General features: G+C 66.7%; 2 protein-coding genes across 4 annotated transcripts in view; both read right to left on the reverse strand.

Moving 5' to 3' along the window:
- Positions 1-257: 257 nt before the first annotated feature.
- LOC113960276 (probable ATP-dependent RNA helicase DDX56) lies at positions 258-16,200 on the reverse strand. Of its 3 annotated transcripts, XM_027669768.1 has the most exons (31): positions 15,896-16,200; positions 15,359-15,520; positions 14,914-15,074; positions 14,572-14,742; positions 13,931-14,021; positions 13,438-13,682; positions 12,626-12,739; positions 12,166-12,318; positions 11,992-12,086; positions 11,844-11,917; positions 11,585-11,674; positions 11,379-11,484; positions 10,567-10,730; positions 7,177-8,708; positions 6,669-6,769; positions 6,130-6,302; positions 5,714-5,842; positions 5,237-5,419; positions 4,853-4,967; positions 4,321-4,448; positions 4,050-4,187; positions 3,617-3,706; positions 3,105-3,295; positions 2,900-3,027; positions 2,618-2,738; positions 2,454-2,509; positions 2,224-2,374; positions 1,381-1,612; positions 915-1,028; positions 535-697; positions 258-446 (listed from the first exon to the last, which is right to left on the reverse strand). In XM_027669768.1, exons 1-31 carry the CDS (start codon positions 15,956-15,958, stop codon positions 331-333), a joined length of 5,550 nt encoding a protein of 1,849 aa, XP_027525569.1. In that variant the 5' UTR covers positions 15,959-16,200; the 3' UTR covers positions 258-330. The 3 variants fall into 3 exon arrangements, with proteins under 3 accessions (XP_027525569.1, XP_027525570.1, XP_027525571.1); XM_027669769.1 differs by lacking the exons at positions 10,567-10,730; positions 11,379-11,484; positions 11,585-11,674; ... (8 more) ...; positions 15,359-15,520; positions 15,896-16,200 and adding an exon at positions 9,372-9,667; XM_027669770.1 differs by lacking the exons at positions 258-446; positions 535-697; positions 915-1,028; ... (13 more) ...; positions 6,669-6,769; positions 7,177-8,708 and adding an exon at positions 11,145-11,242 and having other exon boundaries at positions 10,571-10,730.
- Positions 16,201-16,237: 37 nt separating this feature from the next.
- Positions 16,238-17,564, reverse strand: part of TMED4 (transmembrane p24 trafficking protein 4) — a 1,704-nt gene continuing 377 nt past the window's right edge. Inside the window, exons 2-5 of the mRNA XM_027669771.1 lie at positions 17,306-17,406; positions 16,969-17,094; positions 16,712-16,858; positions 16,238-16,626 (exon numbers count right to left, since the gene is read on the reverse strand). Coding sequence (XP_027525572.1) covers positions 16,477-16,626; positions 16,712-16,858; positions 16,969-17,094; positions 17,306-17,406 — 524 coding nt within the window. The 3' untranslated portion in view covers positions 16,238-16,476. The remainder of the gene's footprint in view (positions 16,627-16,711; positions 16,859-16,968; positions 17,095-17,305; positions 17,407-17,564) is intronic.

Here is a 17,564-nt window from a genome sequence, read left to right on the forward strand (position 1 = left end):
TGTCCCCCATGTCCCTGTCCCCATGATGTCCATGTGTCCCTCTGCCTTACACATTCCTGTGCCCCCCATGTCCCTGTCCCCACACTGCCCATGTGCCTCACACATCCCTGTCTCCACACTGTCCATGTCCCTGTCCCCACAGTGCCCCTGTGCCACACACATCCTGTCCTTGTGTCCCCATCCCTGTGTCTCCATCCCTGTGCGACACTTCAGAGCCAAGACACACCCCCACCCACCCCAGTTAAACCAGTCCAGACTCTGAGAAAACCAGTTTAAATAGAACAGCAGCAGCAATGGGAGCAAGAGGGGAGTGAGAGGGGCCAGGGGGGCTCAGCTCTTCCCGGGCTTGTCCATGTCCTTGTCCTTGAAGTAGGTGGTGCCAGAGCCCAGCCCTGCACCCTGTGTGTCCCCCGGCGTGTCCCCTGCTGGCACCCGCGGGCTGGGCCCTGTGGGGACAACAGGGATGGTGCCAGGCTGTCCCTGTGCCCCGGGGGTGGTACACAGGGCCAGGGCACTGTCCCAGGGGATCCTTACCGATGTAGCTGAGGAGCACGGGCAGGAAGACCAGGCCATGTGCCAACCCCACGAGGGTGATGATGAAGTTGAGGCGGAAGAAGAAGATCTGGATGAGCTGGGCCTTGGCGAAGGCCAGGACCACCACCCCGGGCAGGCTGGTCATGGCCACCCCGGTCACCACCTGTGGCCACAGCAGGGATGCCATCAGGGACAGGGTGGCCAGGCCACCCCGAGCCCCCCAGGCACAGCAGGGGAGGGGTGGGGGTCCATGGTGTCACCTTTGGCCCCCCAGGAGGATTTGGGGTGCCATGGCATCCCCCCAATCCCAGCAGGGTTGGTGGTCCCACAGTGTCACCCCCAGGCAGGACTGGGGGGCCCACGGTGTCACCTGTGCCCACCTTGCTGCCCATGGTGATGGTGGCCTCGGCGGCTCGTTCCACCCTGGTGGGCTGGGCACTGCGGGCGAAGGCGCAGGTGATGTGGGACACGAACTCCACTGAGATGCCCACAGCCTGCGGGGACACCGTGTGTCACCCCCTCTGCTGCCACCCCCTGTGCCCCCAAGTCCCTGTGCCACCCGCCTGCCCCATGTCCCTGTGGCACCCCACATGTCCCAGGTCCTGCTGCCACCCCCTGTGCCCCCAAAGCCACCCTTGCATCCCAAATCCCTGTGCCCATTCTCCCCATGCCCCTTGCCCCCTGTGCCACTCCGTGTGCGCCAGGTCCCCAAGCCACCCCACACTGCCAGTGTCCCTGTGCCCCCCCCGTGTGTCCCATGTCCCCATTCCCCCCATGTCCTTGTGCCACCCCTCATGCCCTATGTCCCTGTGTCCCCAGTGGCCCCCATGCCCCCCGTGCCCGCACCGCGACGAGGTTGATGAGGGCGACGGCGTTGTAGGGCACGTCCCAGAGGGCCATGGCCCCCACGGTGTCCAGCAGGATCATGGCAATGGTGACCAGGGTGGCACAGCTGGAGCGCAGGTCCATGCCCAGCAGCAGGAAGGACACGGCGAAGGTGGGCACCAGGCACATTGCCAGTGTCACCAGCCCCTCGACCACCACTGTCAGGTACTGCTCGTAGTACACGTACGTCACCCTGCAGGGGTGGCACCATGATGTGACACTGTGACAGGGCACCAGGCACCCGAAATGGGCACCAGGTACCCTAAAATGGGCACTGGGTACCTGAACACAGGCACCCACACCCCGACATGGGCACTGGGACCCCAACAGGGGTTCCCACAGCAACCCCAGCCCTGAACTGGGCACCCCTGTTAACCCCAGTGAGGCACTGAGGTGCCCACGTTGTCCCTGACCTGGGCACCCCATAACTGGTCATCCCCTAACTGGAGCACCCCTTAACTGGGAACCCCTTAACTGGACACACACTTGTGATCCCCAGTTCGGGTGCTGGGGCACCCACAGCACCCCACAATGGGCACCCTTTAACTGGGCACCCCTTAAGTTGGGACCCCCACTATCTCCTCACTGGGGCACCCACTTGTGACTCCCAAGAAGGGCGCTGGGGCACCCCCAGCACCTTGTGCTCTGCACCCTGGCCTGGGCACCCTTAACGGGGGACTCCTGAACTGGGCACCCATTGCTGACCCCACACCAGCCAGCAGTGCCCCCCCCAGCACCACACCCCTCTCCCCCCTCCCCATCCTGCGCCTCCCATGCCCCGCCCGGTCCCAGGTGGGCACTCACGTGTAGGGGAACACGCTGAAGTGGGGGTCTGTGCCGGGCACCCTGCGCAGGGTGCGGGTCAGGGTGTCCCCCAGGGCACGGGCTGCCCGCAGAGCCGCCGTGTACTCCTGCGAGGTGCGCAGCGGGCGCTGGTACGCCATGAACCGGGTGGCTGGCACAGAGCGGGGGGGTCAGGGGCACCCCCGGGGGCCCACCGGGCACCCCCCAGCCCACGCCAGCCCTGCACTCACCCAGGATGGTGCCGTTCTCGTCCAGGCTCACCGAAGTGTCGTAGGCGCCCAGGCCCCTGCGGGGAAGGACGGGGGTCAGGGGGCACCCAGGGGGACACCCAGGGCATGGGGGGGGTTACCCACTGATGGCCATGTCTTGGTAGGGGACCCCCAGTGCCACGTACCCCTTGGCACACTGCAGGGTGGGCCGGTCCTGCAGGAACCAGGGCAGGAAGCGCTGGAATTCCTCGGCCGTGGGGCGTCGGAGCGTGTTCAGGCACTGCCCCGCAACACAGCTCAGGTTATCTGTGGGCACAGGGGGTCAGCAGTGGGGGGCACCCAGTGTGCTCCCAAGGGCCTCCCAATGGCCACCACAGTGGCCACTGCGTGCAGACCCAAGAACCACCATGGTGGGCACCCACTGGCCACAATGGCACATCCACCCCGTGCCCCCAGCCCCTACTCACTGCTGGTGGAGGGGCAGAACTCCCCCTTGTGCTCCCCAAACTGGTGGATGCGGCAGCAGCGGCTCGTGGGGTTCAGCCAGTCCAGGAAATCATCCACCCAGGAGGTGGCCGGGATGGCCAGGTAGGACCTGGAGGGGGCACACAGGGCTGGCAGGAGCTGGTCACTCCTCCCCTGTGCCCCCCTGTGCCCCCCCTGTGTACCCACACATTGGGGAAGTCGGTGGCGTATTGGATGGTCTGGGTGAGCGAATCGGAGTCGCAGCCGGCGCTGGAGCAGATGGCGTTGGTGCCGTTGGCAGAGGAGAAGTTGTACCCGCCCGTGGTGACGAAGTAGGTGGGCACCCCCACGGCCAGGTACTGGTTCAGCGCCGAGAAGTACTGCAGCATGTACGAGTCCTGGGGGCACCCCTGTCAGCCTGGGGGGCACGGGCACCCCACAGCACCCACCAGGGCCTGGGGGGCTCAGAGGGTCCCACCATCCCCATGTGTCACCCTATAGGGCCTTGTCACCCACTGCAAAATGCTCAGGGTCCTGAGGGGTCCCGAGGGTCACCCCATCTCCATCTGTCACCATCTAGGGCCATGTCACCCCTCAATGTGTCCCCAAGCCCCCTCATAGGGGCCATCCCCCCGAGATGTCCCCATGCAGACCCTGCTGTCCCCTCGTGTCCCCCCTGTCCCCTTGCCCCCCTCACCCCCCAGCGGTCCCACTCCCACCTCGGGCAGGGCAAGCTCCTGGTCCAGCCCCACAGGCACCTGGAACAGCAGGAACAGCCCAGCACAGGCCAGGAACAGGAACAGCAGCACCTGGGGGGCACCTGGTCAGGGACCTCCAGGACCCCTGACACCCCACAGCCCCCCCAAATTCCCTCCCAAGCCCCCTGGTCCCCCCCAGTCCCCATGTCCCATCCCACCCCCAAGCCCCCCATGTCCTCCCCACCTCCCAGGACACCCCAGAATCCCTGTGCCCCCCATTCCCCCCAGTGCCTCCCCAAACCCCCATTCCCCTTGTGCCCCAATGCCCCCCATGGCCCCCCTGCCATTCCTCCCATGCCCACCTTTCCCCTCATCCCCCCATTCCCCCCAGCTCCCCACTTCCCCCAGCCACCCTTCTCCCCCCGTGCCCCCGGTGCCCCCGGTGCCCCCTCACCACGCAGGGCCGAACGAGGGGGTGCAGCAGGAAGGGGGTGTAGTAGCGCTCCAGGAGGGGCCGCAGCAGCCGAGCCCCCTCCCCGGGCGGGTCCCCTGTGCCCTTCCCGCAGCAGCAGCACAGATCAAACTTCCCAGCCTGGGGGCACACGGGGGGTTGGCATGGGACCCCCACGGCCCCCTGCCCACCCCGGGCACCCTCTGCCCACCCTGTGCCCACCCTGTGCCCTCCCTGTGCCCTCCCCACGCCCCCAGAGCCCCCCGGGTGGTACCTCCTGCCGCCAGGCATCCAGTGCCACCAGTGCCACGAACCCCGACATCTGGAGCAGGAAGTCGAAGGCGATGGCGACGGCGGCCGTGAGGGCGAAGGTTTGCACGGCGGGCATGGACGAGAGGGCACCTGCGGGTCCCCGGGCTCAGCGGGCACCCTGCACCCCGCAGCCCCCGTGCCAGCGAGTGCTGTGCCAGCCCCCTGCACTGCACTGTCCCCCTGTGCCCACCGTGCCCAGCTCCTGTGCCGTGGTCCCGTGCCCCCATGGTGCCCTCCCTGTACCCCATGCACCCCACATGTCCCTCCATGTCCCCCTGTCACTGTGCCCCCCCGTGCTCCTGTTGCCCCCCACCATTTCCCAGCGTCCCTGTGCCCACCCTGTGCACCCCCATGTCCCTGTGACCCTGGCCGCCCCTGTTTCCCCATACCCCCCATGTTCCTGTGCCCCCGCTGCCCTCCTGTGTCCCCTACGTGTCCCTGTGCCCCTGGTCCACCCCTGTGTCCCTGTGCCCCCCCGGAGCCCCCCAGCTCACCCAGGAGGAAGCAGATGGCCTCGGAGATGCTGCACAGCAACATGCTGGGTGCCACCTCCGCCAGTACCCGCCCCAGGTGCTGCTCCCGCGTCTCATCCGGCTCCCGCTGCGACTGCTGCTGGCAGGGATGGTCAGGGGTGACCCCATGGGGCACCCCCACCCTGGGGGAGAACCCCAAAGGTAACCCCCACCCCCTGAGGGAGCCCCGTTGGGCACCCACCGCCCGGCCTTGGGGCTGCCACAGGCTGCTGTGCCCCATGGGCACCTCCCTCCCCACCCTGCCCCGTGGGGAACCCCAGGTGCCCCCCCAGGGCCACATTCCCCATGAAAATCCCCAAAGTGCCCCTGTGCCCCCTCCTGCCCTCAGTGCCCCCCATCCCGGACCTGGAACTCCTGCACGAAGATGAAGATGTTGTCAGCGCCCACAGCGAGCACGAGGAAGGGCACGACCTCAAGGATGATGAGGGACGAGGGCATCCCCAGCAGCGCCAGGAACCCCATGGAGGCAAACACGGCCCCCAGGACCACGGCAATGCCCCCCAATGCCAGCGTCACCTTCGACTCCACCTGTGACACCTGCACTCAGCACCCCCAGCCTCCCTAGAACCCCACCCAGATCCCATTCGGACCTCCCAGAACCCCTGGATACCCCCCGGGACCCCCCGGATCCCCCAGGACCCCCTTGGGACCCCTGGACACCCCACGGGACCACCCCGGACCCACTGGCACACCACCCGGGATCCCCTGGCTCCACCAGGACCCCCCTGGGACCCCCTGAACCTCCCGGAACCCCCCCCCCCCCCCGGGCCCCCCCGGGCCCCCCCACCCCCCTGGACACCCCCCTCAGACCCCCGGGCGCACCAGCACGCGGCTCCAGGCCGTGTACTCGCCCAGGGCCAGCGCGATGTAGGCGAACACGAGCAGGTAACTGAGCGCGAACACCGGCAGGTCCTCCCCGCTCGTGCGGTTGATCTCGTCCTCCAGGGAGCGCTGGGGGGGCACCGACAGGGGAGGGGGAATGAGGGGCACGGACAGTGGAGGGGACACCGGGTACGCCGGGGACCCCCCCTCCCACCCTGAGAATGGGAACACGGGATGTGGGGGAAAAGAAAGACACAGGGGAAACCAGGGGCACAGGGACATGGGGGGGTACAGGGACATGGGGTACTGGGTGCACCAGGGTCACGGGGGACATGGGGGGGTATGGGGGGTACTGGAGGCACAGGGACACAGAGAGGACGCAGAGGGGACACAGGGGACACCGGGAGGGGTCTGACCTCGGCCATGAACGTGACCGACAGGTTGGGGCTGTGAGAGCGCTGGAAATCCTGAACCACCTCGAGGAACTTGCTCTCCCAGCTCAGAACCCACTCGAGCCGGGGGTCACCGCGGGGGAAGTTGTTCAGGGAGTACGTGATGATCAGAGCCTCGGACTCTGTGTACTCTGAGTCTGGGGACACAGGGGCATGGGGGACATGGAGGGACACGGGGGACATGGCAGAGACACCTCACAGGTCCCCCCTGCCCCATGGAGCCCCCTGTCCCCCCAGGGTGTCCCCGTGCCCCCTGCCCTACAGGTGCCCCCCATGCCCTATGAGGACCCCTGTCCCCGAGGTGTCCCCATTGCCCACAGGTTCCCCACACCCCATAGAGACAGACTGCTGTCCCCCCAAGATGTCCCCATATCCCACAGGGACCCCCATTGCCCACAGGTCCCCCATCCCCCAGGTGTCCCCGTGCCCACAGGTCCCCCCTGCCCCACAGAGCCCTCCACCTGCCCAGGTCCCTGTGCCCCCTGCCGTCTGTGCCCCCATACCCTGGTATCCCCCGAAGGCGATGTACGGGAACACGGGCCCACCATACTCGGCCATACAGCTCAGCTCCAGCGCTGTGATGTCCTTGAAGGAGAGTGGGGAGCTGGTGGGGACAGGGTGCCAGGGGGTGAGTGGGGGCACCCATCACTGCCCTGAGCCCACCTGGACCCAGCTGCGAGGGGGGACCCAGAGAGAATCCCAACCCCACAGCCTGGCACCCTGTGGGCACCTGCCAGTGCTGAGGGACTCAGAAATGGCACCCCAACCACACAGCCTGGCACCCCATAGACACTGTGCCATGCTGGGCACCTCATGGAGAACCCCCCAGCTCCACAGGTATCACCCCAGCCCCACACCACCGATACCACCCCATGGCCAGGGTCGCATGGACATCACCCCAGACACTACTGGGCTCCCCATGGGCACTGTGCCATAGTGAGTACCCCATAGAGACCCTCCCAGCCGTCCCCCCAGGGACACCCCCTGTGCCCCCCGTGGCGCAGCACCCACCTGACACAGTAGATGAGGTGGTCGTGCCAGTCCACGGTGCCCGTCTCTTTGCCCTCCTCCTGCAGGGCGGTGAGTGCCAGGTGGGAGCGGTTGTTCTGGAAGTACTGGGTGACGCTGTTGACACAGCAGTCGCCCAGGGTGGGCTCTGTGGGGTTCAGGGGGGCATAACACACGTCCCTGAGTGTCACGTTCCTGCCTGCCTGCGGTGCCCAGGCTTCGATGCCCGCCAGCCGCTCCTGCAGCTCCAGCAGTGCCTGCAGCACGTCCTGGGCCAGGAGCCCGCTGAAGTTCTTGGACCCAAAGATCACGGAGTCGTAGTGAGCCCCGGCCCTGCCCGGCGCCGTCACAATGATCTGGTTGGTGCGCAGGAAGGGCCCAAAGTGCTGGTCGTGGAAGGCCTTCTCCTGCCTGGCACGGCTGCCCGGTGCTGACCAGAGCTCCACGGGGTCCGTGGTGAGCCGGAGGGTCACCATCCCGGCCGAGAGCCCCCCGGCCACCACCATGGCCACCGCCAGCACCACCAAGGGCCTTGAGGCCACCAGTGTCCCCCACCAGCGGAACGCCCGTGCCAGGGCCTGGTGACTGACATCGCCCACCCGCGCCGAGCACCCGCGGGCAGTGGGCACCACCTGCAGCACCGTGAGCCCCTTGGAGCGCCGCTGGCACAGCAGGGCCACGAGGAAGACCATGGCAAAGAAGGCGAAGAGCAGGACACAGAGCACCAGGATGCCGTCGGCCTCGCCCAGCCGGAACGGGGGTGACGAGTCCGTGGGGGCCACCACGGGCAGGCAGGACTCGGCGCAGTCCTGGCATGAGCAGGGCTCTTCATCCTCACCCGGCGCCTCACTGCAGCCCCAGACCCGCGCGTCCAGCGGCTCGATGGCATCACCTGGCTCGGTGCCGTTGGGCACCAGCTGGAAGTTGATCTGCAGCGGCGCCAGCCCGTTGTTCTTGTCGCCCTGGAAGTCCAGCCAGCGCTGGGGGGTGCAGTGCTGGGCACCGTAGCGCCCGCACATGGTGGCGATGGCGAAGCCGCCGGTGGACGGGAGCCGCACCCCGTGGCACGAGGAGAAGGCGGCATCGGCGAAGCGCTGCCGGTAGAAGCTCTGATACTCCACCACCGCCACGCTGGGCACCCCGGGCACCAACGTGCGGTTCACCACCCGCGTCACGTTGGTGAAGAGGCTCTGGTCAGGGCTGCAGGTGTTGTGGCAGTACAGGCTGGCGAAGTTGCGGGCGCAGGATGGGCACCGCGCCAGGACGGTGCCCGAGAGCGCGACACTGAACTGGAGTGCGCTGAGCTGCCCGTAGGTGCAGCACACCAGGGTGGTCTCGTTGTCCTCCCGCACCAAGTCCGGGCACACGGAGCGCAGCAGGGCCAGCAGGGTGCCCGTGGCCTCCCGGGCAGGGGTGTTGGACAGGCAGGGCACGTTGGAGGGCACCAGCGACACGTTCACCTCGGGGTTGCGCCCGCACTCGCCGTAGAAGGAGCAGTACCCGGCACGGTGGATCGGGGTGAAGGATGGGGAGGCCTGGGGGGGTGGAGGGGGAGGCGGGAAGGGGTTTGGGGAGGGGGATGGCACTGTCAGCATCCAAATGGTACCCAACAGGCATCTGGTGGGCACTGCAGAGGTGTCCCCCCGACTCTGCCATCCTCAGTCCCCACAAACACCACCCAAAGGGCACCCAACAGGCATCTGATGGGCATCGCAGTGATGTCCCCCCCCAGTCTGTCACTGCTAGGCCCTCAAATCACTACCCAAAGGGTACCACAATGGTTTCCCCCCCGCTCTGCCACCCTCAGCCCCACCACTGTCACCCAACAGGCACCCAGTGGGTGCCACACCAGTGTCCTCCCAGCTCTGCCACCCCAAGACCCTCCAAACATCACCCAATGGGCACCACGCCAGCGTCCCCCTACTCTGCCACGCCCAGCCCATCTAAATGTCACCAAATGGGGACCAGAATGGGGTTCCCTGGCTCTGCCACCCTCAGCCCCCCAAGGGGCACCCAACAGGCACCTGATGGGCATTGTACCATCACCCCCCCCACTCTGCCACGCCCAGCCTCCCAACTGTCACCCAACGGGTGCCACATCAGCATCCCTTTACTCTGCCATCCCCAGCCCCAAACCCCACACCCCACCCCTCCCCCTCAGAGTGCCCGTGTCCCCCCAGTGCCACCCCAGCTCCTACCAGTGCCAGCAGTGCTGCCAGGAGGGCGCCGGGCAGCGCCAGGGACCCCGCCATGGTGGCAGAGGGGTGTCCCCGGCACTGCCCAGCCTGTTTTATATGGGTGGCACCCCCGGGCAGGCACTGCCCTGGCAGGGCCCTGCTGGTCTGATAGCCACAAGGCCAATCAGCCCTGGTCAGGGCTGTAAATGGAGGATCATTAACCCGGGGGATCATTAACAAAGATCGATCGATTGATCCCGGGGCGTGGCCGGAGCAGCTTCCTGGGAAACCTGAACCAGCACAACGGGGGACCTGGGCATGGAAATGGGGCATTGGGGCACAAATTGGGGGATTCGGGAGCACTGCGGGGGCACACGGGAGTGGGGGGAGGGAGGGACAGTGTGGGGTCACCCCTGGGTGTTGTGGCAGTGCCAGGGGGTTACCACAGGTGTGTCCTGCAGGGAAACCCCCCTGTGCTCCCCAGTCTTGTGGCCAGGGACACGCTGGTGCCGGTGCCATCCCAGGGGCAGGTGGGTGACACTCCGATGCCATCCCGGGGGGTGGGTGGGTGACATCCCAGTGCCATCCTGGTCAACAGGTGGGTGCCATCCTGGTGCCATCCCCATGGACAGGTGTGTGACACCCCAGTGCTATCCCGGGGGGTGGGTGGGTGACATCCCAATGCCATCCTGGGGAAGAGGTAGGTGCCATCCCAGTGGTTGGGTGGGTGCCATCCCAGTGCCATCCCCGTGGGCAGGTATGTCACACTCCAGTGCCCTGTGCCCAGTGCCAGGAAAGGGTCCAGAGCCTTGGACCCCGATAAGGCCCTGGAACCCTGATAAAGTGCCTGGAACCCTGATAAAGTGTCTGGGGCCACGATAAAGTGTCTGGGGCCATGATAAGTGTCTGGGTCACAATAAGTGTCTGGGCGGGCACTGACGGGCAGGGCTGGGCCACCCCAGCCCGGTGCCATCCCACCACAGCGTTCCCTTGGGGTGCCTGAGTGGCTCCGAGCCCCTGAACCCATCGGTGCCACCCCCCAGGGTGTCCCTGCCCCCTCTTTATGGCCCTGGGCGGTGATAAGGGGGGTGGTCCCGCTCTGGTACCTTTGCCCAGGTCCCACACCTGCATCACCAGCCCAGCCCTGTCCCTGTCACGTCACGCAGGGCGGGCACCACGCCCACACACACAGCACCCCAAAACCAGCCCCCGGAACCTTTATTGGGCACAGCACAGGCCCTGGGGGGATGCAGGGGGGCACAGCACAGCCCACAGACCCCCAGAGGGGCACAGGGGGGGTCAGGGGGTGGGCACAGCCCGGCCCTTGGCACCACGCCGGGAGAACTTGAAGCTCTGCAGAGGGTTCCCGGTGCCACGGGGCTGGAAAAGAAGAGCAGGGTGGGGATCTGCAGAGAGCTCAGGGGGGATATTTAGGGGTGTTTGGGGGCATTTTGGGGTCCAGGGGAGGGAGTTGAGGGAGTGGGGAGGCAGTTGAGGGTGCAGCGGGGAGATCTTAGGGGATTTCAGGTAGCAAGGGGTATTTGGGGGATTTTGGAGGGGTTGGGGGCTCAGGAGGGATTTAGAGGAGTGGGAGTGATTTGGGGGTGTTTTGGTTTTGCAGGGAGGATTTGGGGGTCCAGGGGGTAATTTGGGGTTCAGGGGGAATTCTGGGGAGTGAGGGGGATTTGGGGGTCTGTGCAGGGGATTTAGGGGTGTTTGGGGACGTTTGGTGTCTCAGGGAGAGGATGTGGGGGGGATTTTGGGTCTCAGGGAGAGGGTTTGGGGGTCACTCACAGCAGGTTTCCCCTTGTGGGCACTGGGCCCTCGGAGCACTCGGGGGCCCTTTCGCTTCCTGGGGCCAGGCCTGGCAATGCCCCGGAGGCTGGGGGGCACTGGGGAGGCACTGGGGGTTAGTCCTGCCCCCCAAATCACCCCCCTCCGCCCTGTTTTCCCCCCAATCCCCCCCATTTTTGCCCATTTCTCCCCCCATGCCCCTGTTGTGCCCCGTTTTTGCCCGCTCCCCCGTACCCAGGTAGTCTGGCACGTTCCTCAGGTGAGGTTTCACGATGGCCGGGTGCAGGGGCTTGTCGTGGCGCAGCACGTGCAGGTCCCGGGGGTTGTCTTCAAAATAGGCCTGGCCATGGACAGCAAGGGGGGGAAGTTGGTACCACCCAGGGACCCCCTGTGCCCCCCCAGGGACCCCTAAACCCCCTCCTCGAGCCCCCCGGGGTCACCTTGAGCTTCTCGGAGTTGAGCAGCTCGTCCCTGATCTCGCGCAGCCGCGCCTCCTTCACCGCCTGCTTGGTCACCGAGCGCATGGCATCCTTTGGGGGGGGCACAGTGGGGTCAGAGGGTGCCACTCTCACACTGGCACCCCCTCCGAGTCACCAGGACCCCTCCTGGTACCACCAACACCCTTCTGGTGTGGCCAGGACCTCGTCAGTGCCACCAGCAGCCCTCTGTCCCCTCCAGCCCCGCCGGTGCCTCCCGTACCCGGCAGCGGTAGCGCAGCGACTCGATCTCCTCCATGCAGAACTTGTAGGGCTGGAGCATGGACTGCCCGTTCTCTGGGGGGACACAGAGGATCACCCCAGTCCCCCAGTGTCCCCCAGCCTCCCAGGTGGCACAGGGACCCCCAAACCTCCTGCCAGCGCGTCCTCAATGCGGGTGAGCCCCTCGTGCTCCTCGGGCAGCGCCAGGGTCAGTGCTGTGCCAGGGTTGTCACCACGGGCTGTCCTGGGGGGTGCAAGGGGGACACAGGGTGGGACCACAGCCAGTCTGGCACCCCTGGGGTCCCCCCAGTGCCCACACAGACCTGCCCACACGGTGGATGTAGGACTCGACTGTGGGGGGGACGTCGAAGTTGATGACGGCCGAGACGTTCTGGAAGTCGATGCCCCGCGCAACCCCATACTCAGGGTCCTGGGCCTTGGCCTTCCCCTTGTCCTTGGCCTTCCCCTTCCCCTTCCTGGGGGGACACAGGGACACCAGGGGTTGGGGGGGCTCAGGAGGGACACCCAGAGCAAGTGGGCATCTGGGATATGGGGACAGGGAGCCTGAGAAAGGGGATCCCGTGGGCACAAGGACGCCCTGGGTGCAGTGAGGTCACGGTCACAGGGACACCCTGAGCCCCCCAAGGGGGACACACTTGCACAGGAACAGGACACTGGTGGCCACCCAGGTCCCTGGTGATGCCTACAGGACACTGGTGTCACCCATGTGATACTGGTGGCACCAGTGGGTCCCTGGTGACATCCCCCAACCCCCGTGCTCACCCCAGGGTCCCTCCTTTCCGTGCTTGGCGCTGGGGGGTCTCCACAGGCCCCTCCTCGTCGGTGGCCACGATGAAGTCGTAGAGGCCGCGGTTGAACTGGGCGATGACGTGGCACCTGGGGACAGAGGAGACCCTCAGTGTGTCCACCCCCCTTCGTGTGATGCCCCCCTGGACACTCCCAGGGACCCCTGTCCTTCCTCACGGGGTGTCCTTAATCCGCATTTTCCCCTGGCACCCGAGGGACACTCCCTTGTCCCCAGGAACCCCCCATGACCACCCAGCTCCCAGGGACCCCCACGGTGTCCTTATCCCCCCCAGCACTTCCCCTGGCACTCCACAACTCACCTGGGACACCCCCTTTGTCCCCGGGGAGACCCCCCAGGGGCTCAGGGGGCATGCCAAGGTGTTCTCCGGGTGCCTCATCACTCTCCGAGCCCTTCAGGGACCCCCTGAGCACCCCGTTCTCCTCTTTACCCTCTTTCCCACCTCAAGGACACCCCACCCCATCCAGGCACCCACCATCCCCTTGGGAATACCAGGAGCAAGTGGGAATCCCAAACTGATCTCCTTCATGGACATCCCTGAGCACCCCATTATCCCCTTCACCCTCTTTCCCACCATCCCAGGAACACCCCACCCCACCCAGGCCCCCTTCCCGCCCTCTGGAATACGGGGATGGCATGTGCAGCTCGGAGCTGAGGGTGCAGGCGGGGATCCCAAACTGAGACCCTTCATGGACACCCCTGTCACCACCTCAGGGACACCCCTGTGACCCCAGGGACACCCCAGGGCCCCCCAGTGCCCCCGGCATACCGGGAGGCCGCAGGCAGCTCGGAGTTGAGGGTGCAGGCGGGGATGCCGAACTGCTCGAGGAAGAGCTTGAGGCGGAAGGCCCTGGCCAGGCTGCCCACGAAGAGCAGGGCCCGGCCCCGCAGCAGCCGCAGCTGCAGCAGCGCCACGAGCACCAGGAACTTGTCCTCCTCCGTCCCACAGCGCACCTGGAACTGCTGCAGCTGGGAATGGCCCGGCAGCCGCGGCTCCGGGGGCAGCACCAGCACCTGGGACGGGGGAAAACAGGGAAAAACGGGGGGGTTGTGGCACCCACAGAGTCCTCTGGGCTCCTCGTGTCTCCTAAATCCGCTCCTGGGGGGCGGTGTTCCCAAATCCTGGCATTTGCCCATCTTTGTGCCTGCTCTGGATCTTCCTTGGATCCTGCAAACCTCCCTCAGAGCCCCCAAACCTCCCCCCGGATGCCCCAAACCCCTCTCAGCTCCCCCCAACCCCATCCCAGCCCCTCATTCCTCACAGGGTTGTGCAGCACAAGCTCCTGCAGCGCCTCCAGCTCGGGGTTGAACGTGGCTGACACCAGCAGGGCCTGGTAGATCTTGGGCAGGTGGCTGAGGGGAACAGGGGGCTCAGTGCCCCCCAGGCCCCCTGGCACCAGGCCTGGTGATGCTCTGCTGCCCCCCCTCGAGCTCCCCTGTGTCCCCCAGCCCTGGCAAACCCACCCAAACTCACTGTGCCCCCAAGTCTCCCTGTTTTAACAAAGTCCCCCAAAACTCAGCAGTGCCCTCCAAACCCAAGGTAGTGCCCCCATAACTTTCAGTGCCCCCCAAACTCCTGGGCTGTGCCCCTCCCACAACCTCCACCTCCAACAGTGTCTCCCAACCCCCTGGCTGTGCCTACCACCCCTTCCAGCCCTGCTGCTTCCCCCAGCCCTGGCAGTGCCCCCAGCAGAGCCCCCCCATGCTCCCATCCCCTGCACCCCATGCCCCCATCGGTGCCCCCTGTGGCCCTCCACCCCAGCAGTGCCCCCCAAACCCTCAGTGCCCCCAAACCCCTGGCACTGCCCTCCATGCCCTCCACCCCCAGCACTGGCCCCAGTACCCCCATCCCCACACCCATGTGTCCTGTCCATGCCCCCAACACCCCCCCGTGCCCCCTCACCAGAGGAGGGCCTTGATGTCGTCCCCAAACCCAAAGGACAGCAGCAGATCGGCCTCATCCAGCACCAGCAGCTCCAGCGAGTGCCGCAGGCTCAGGCTGTGCCCGCCCAGGTGGGCCAGGACCCGCCCTGGGGTGCCCACCACGACATCAGGCTGCTCCATCAGCACAGGCCTGGCACACACACGGGGTAAGGGAGGACTGAGGGGCTCAGGGGGCACAGGAAGGGTCGTGGGGGCAGAGGGAGGCACACAGGGGGTCCCTCACCTCTGGGCAGCAGGGTCACTGTGAGCACGGGGGGCACAGGGAGGGCCAGGGGGCACACAGGGCACAGGGGTCCCTCACCTCTGGGCAGCAGGGTCGCTCTGTGAGCACAGGTCCACCACACGCAGCCGGCGGGCACAGAAGGCTGAGAGCTGGCGCAGGGTGTGCCCGACCTGCCGGCCCAGCTCCGCCGAGGGCACCAGCACCAGGGCACGGACGGCCTGGGGCAGCGCTGGGGACGCCTGGGGGACAGGGGCTGTCACTGGGACACACAGGGATCCCCCCGTGTGCCATGGAGCCCGGCCCTGCACCCCCCGAGGGCACCAGTGCCCACACAGCCTGTGGGCACCAGCACTGACACCGGGTGGGGACAGGGACCCCAAGGACACCCCTGTGCCCCACAGAGCCCACCCTGTCCTGGATGCCCCATGGTGCCTCCCACCACCCAACACCCCAAGGTGCCCCCATGACCCCACTGCCAGGATGCCCAATACCCCCCCATCCCCCGTGCCCCCCATGCCCTCACCTCTTTGATGCTGAGCAGTTTGTGCAGCAGGGGCAGCCCGTAGGCTCCTGTTTTCCCGGAGCCCGTCCTGGCCCGTGCCAGCAGGTCCCTGCCCTCCAATGCCAGGGGGATGGCCTGGGCCTGGATGGCCGTGGGGGTTGCCCAGCCCAGCTCTGCCACCGCCTGGGGGGGCACCGGGATCACCACAGGGACCAGGACAACCCCTGTCCATGGGGGGGGACACAGAACCCCCCCCCCCCAGACCCCCCCCCCCCCCCTGGGTCCCCCGTGCCCCCCCAGGCCCCCCGACCCCCCCCCCCTCAAAACGGGGATCCTCGCTGTCCCACTCTGTCCTACAGACATCCCCCCCAAACCGGGGTCCCCAGTGCCCCCCCAAGACACCCTCTCCCCATGGTGGGGATCCCCAGGGACTCCAAAACCCTCTCAGTCCCCTCAAGGCCTCCCCTCGCTCCCCGTGCACCCCTCCCGTGGGGCTGAGCCCCCTCCCCGTGTCCCGAAGGCCCCCGTTTCCCCCCCCCCGCCCCCCGGCCCCCCCACCCTCAGCAGTCGCGGGTCCAGCCCCATGTGCTCGAAGCCTGACGCCGCCATGTCCGCCGCCATCTTGGCCGCCCCGCCCACAGACACTTCCGGTTGTGTGCGCAGAGCGCCGCCGAGGAGGCAGGAGCCGCAGCGCCCCCTGGCGGTGGAGGAATGCTCGGGGCTGGAGGAGCCCCTGAGACCTCGCCCCCCCCCCCGTCCCAGGGGTCTTTTTTGGGGGGATTCATTCCCCGGGAGGGGGAAAACGCACTGTAGAAAGGTAGCTGGATGGCTGAACCCCCACCCTGGCTTCCTGTAGCACCAGATTCCCTCCCCAGTCCAAAAAAGCACCAGGGAGCCCCATTGAAACAAAAAACCCTTTTATTTTCCCCAATAAAATCTTTATTTTCCCCCAAGTAGGGGGCGGGTTCCCCCCTCCCAGATGGCAGGCAGGGCCCCCCCAAACCTGCCCACCATCCCCAGGGTCCCAGCAGGCAGCAAAGGTCCCTCCCCAGGTCTGTGGGAGTCCCCCAGGGCAGGTTGGATCCCCCCTTTGGGGCGTGTTGGGTGATTTGGGGGAGCCCCTCAGGGGTTTGGGGTGGCTACACCAACTTCTTGGCCTCAAAGAAGCTCTTGAGGTGCCTCATCTGCCAGATGCCGGTGAGGATGAGGATGATGGTCTGGGCGATGGACCACCAGAGCACCCTCTGGTTGGTGCTCTCGCTCGTCATGCGGAACCGCTCCTCCCGGTACTGCCCCAAAAATGGGGAAAGGGGGTCAGAGAGGGAGGGAAACTCGGTGATCCCCCCAAACCGACCCTGCAGACCCCCTGCTCACCCTCTGGTAGTTCTGCTCCTTCTGGATCTGCTCCACCTGGTCCAGGAGCTGCCGTGCCCGGAGCTGCAGCTCCGTCAGCTTGTCCTTGGCTGCGATCTCGGGGTAGTTGTTGGTGTGTTCACCCACCTGGATGTCCAGGTGTACCCGCTGCAGGCACAGAAGGGGTCGGGGGGGCTCAAGGGGTGGCACAGGGTGGCAGAGACTCCCCCTAGGGTTGGGGACCCCTCCCCAGTGTTCCCAGTTCGCCCCAGCAGTACCAGTTTGCCCCCAGCGAACAGGGCCATGCGGGTGGAGTTGGAGTGCAGGCAGATCTGGTGCTCCCCCGGCGTGTGGGATGTGAAGGTGAAGCGACCCTCGGAGCCGTACTGGCGGGACAGCACCACCTGGGACAGGGACAGTGTCACACACAGCCCAGGGACCCACAGGGACACTGTGACACCACAGGGACAGCACCACCGGGGGACATGGAGGGGGTGTCACACCCCCAGGACTGGGAAAGGGCCACTGTCACACCCTGGGACACTGGGACAGGGCCACTGTCACCCACTCCAGGGCACCAAGACAGGGCCACTGCCCTGTCCTGGAGGTGCCCACCTTTCCATCGGGGTCCTTGACCTCCACGTGCATGCCCAGCCCGGGAGTGGAGGGCAGGAACGACTCGGACTGTTTGTCCCACAGCTGTGTCCGGTAGTTCCCTGGGAACAGGGGGGACACGGGGTCGGGGAGGGTCCAACTCCCATCCCAGTGCCCCCCAGCTCAGCCCAGCCCCTCCATCCCCCTTCCCAGGAGTTCTTCCTGCCCTTCCCCATCGCACCTGGGGGGTTTCTCAGTCCCTCCCATCGCCCTCCCCCCC

The sequence above is a fragment of the Corapipo altera genome, unplaced genomic scaffold (assembly GCF_003945725.1).
Source record: "Corapipo altera isolate COAL_440 unplaced genomic scaffold, ASM394572v1 227, whole genome shotgun sequence".
NCBI lineage: Eukaryota > Metazoa > Chordata > Aves > Passeriformes > Pipridae > Corapipo > Corapipo altera.

Coding starts and splice junctions, on each gene's coding strand:
- LOC113960276 (XM_027669768.1), bottom strand. CDS start 15,958: ATGGCGGCGGACATGGCGGCGTCAGGCTTCGAGCACATGGGGCTGGAC. Junction 12,740..13,437: donor GAGCTGCCTGCGGCCTCCCG/GTATGCCGGGGG, acceptor CTCTGTCCCCAG/GTGCCACGTCATCGCCCAGT. Junction 2,739..2,899: donor GTTCTGCCCCTCCACCAGCA/GTGAGTAGGGGC, acceptor CTGTGCCCACAG/ATAACCTGAGCTGTGTTGCG.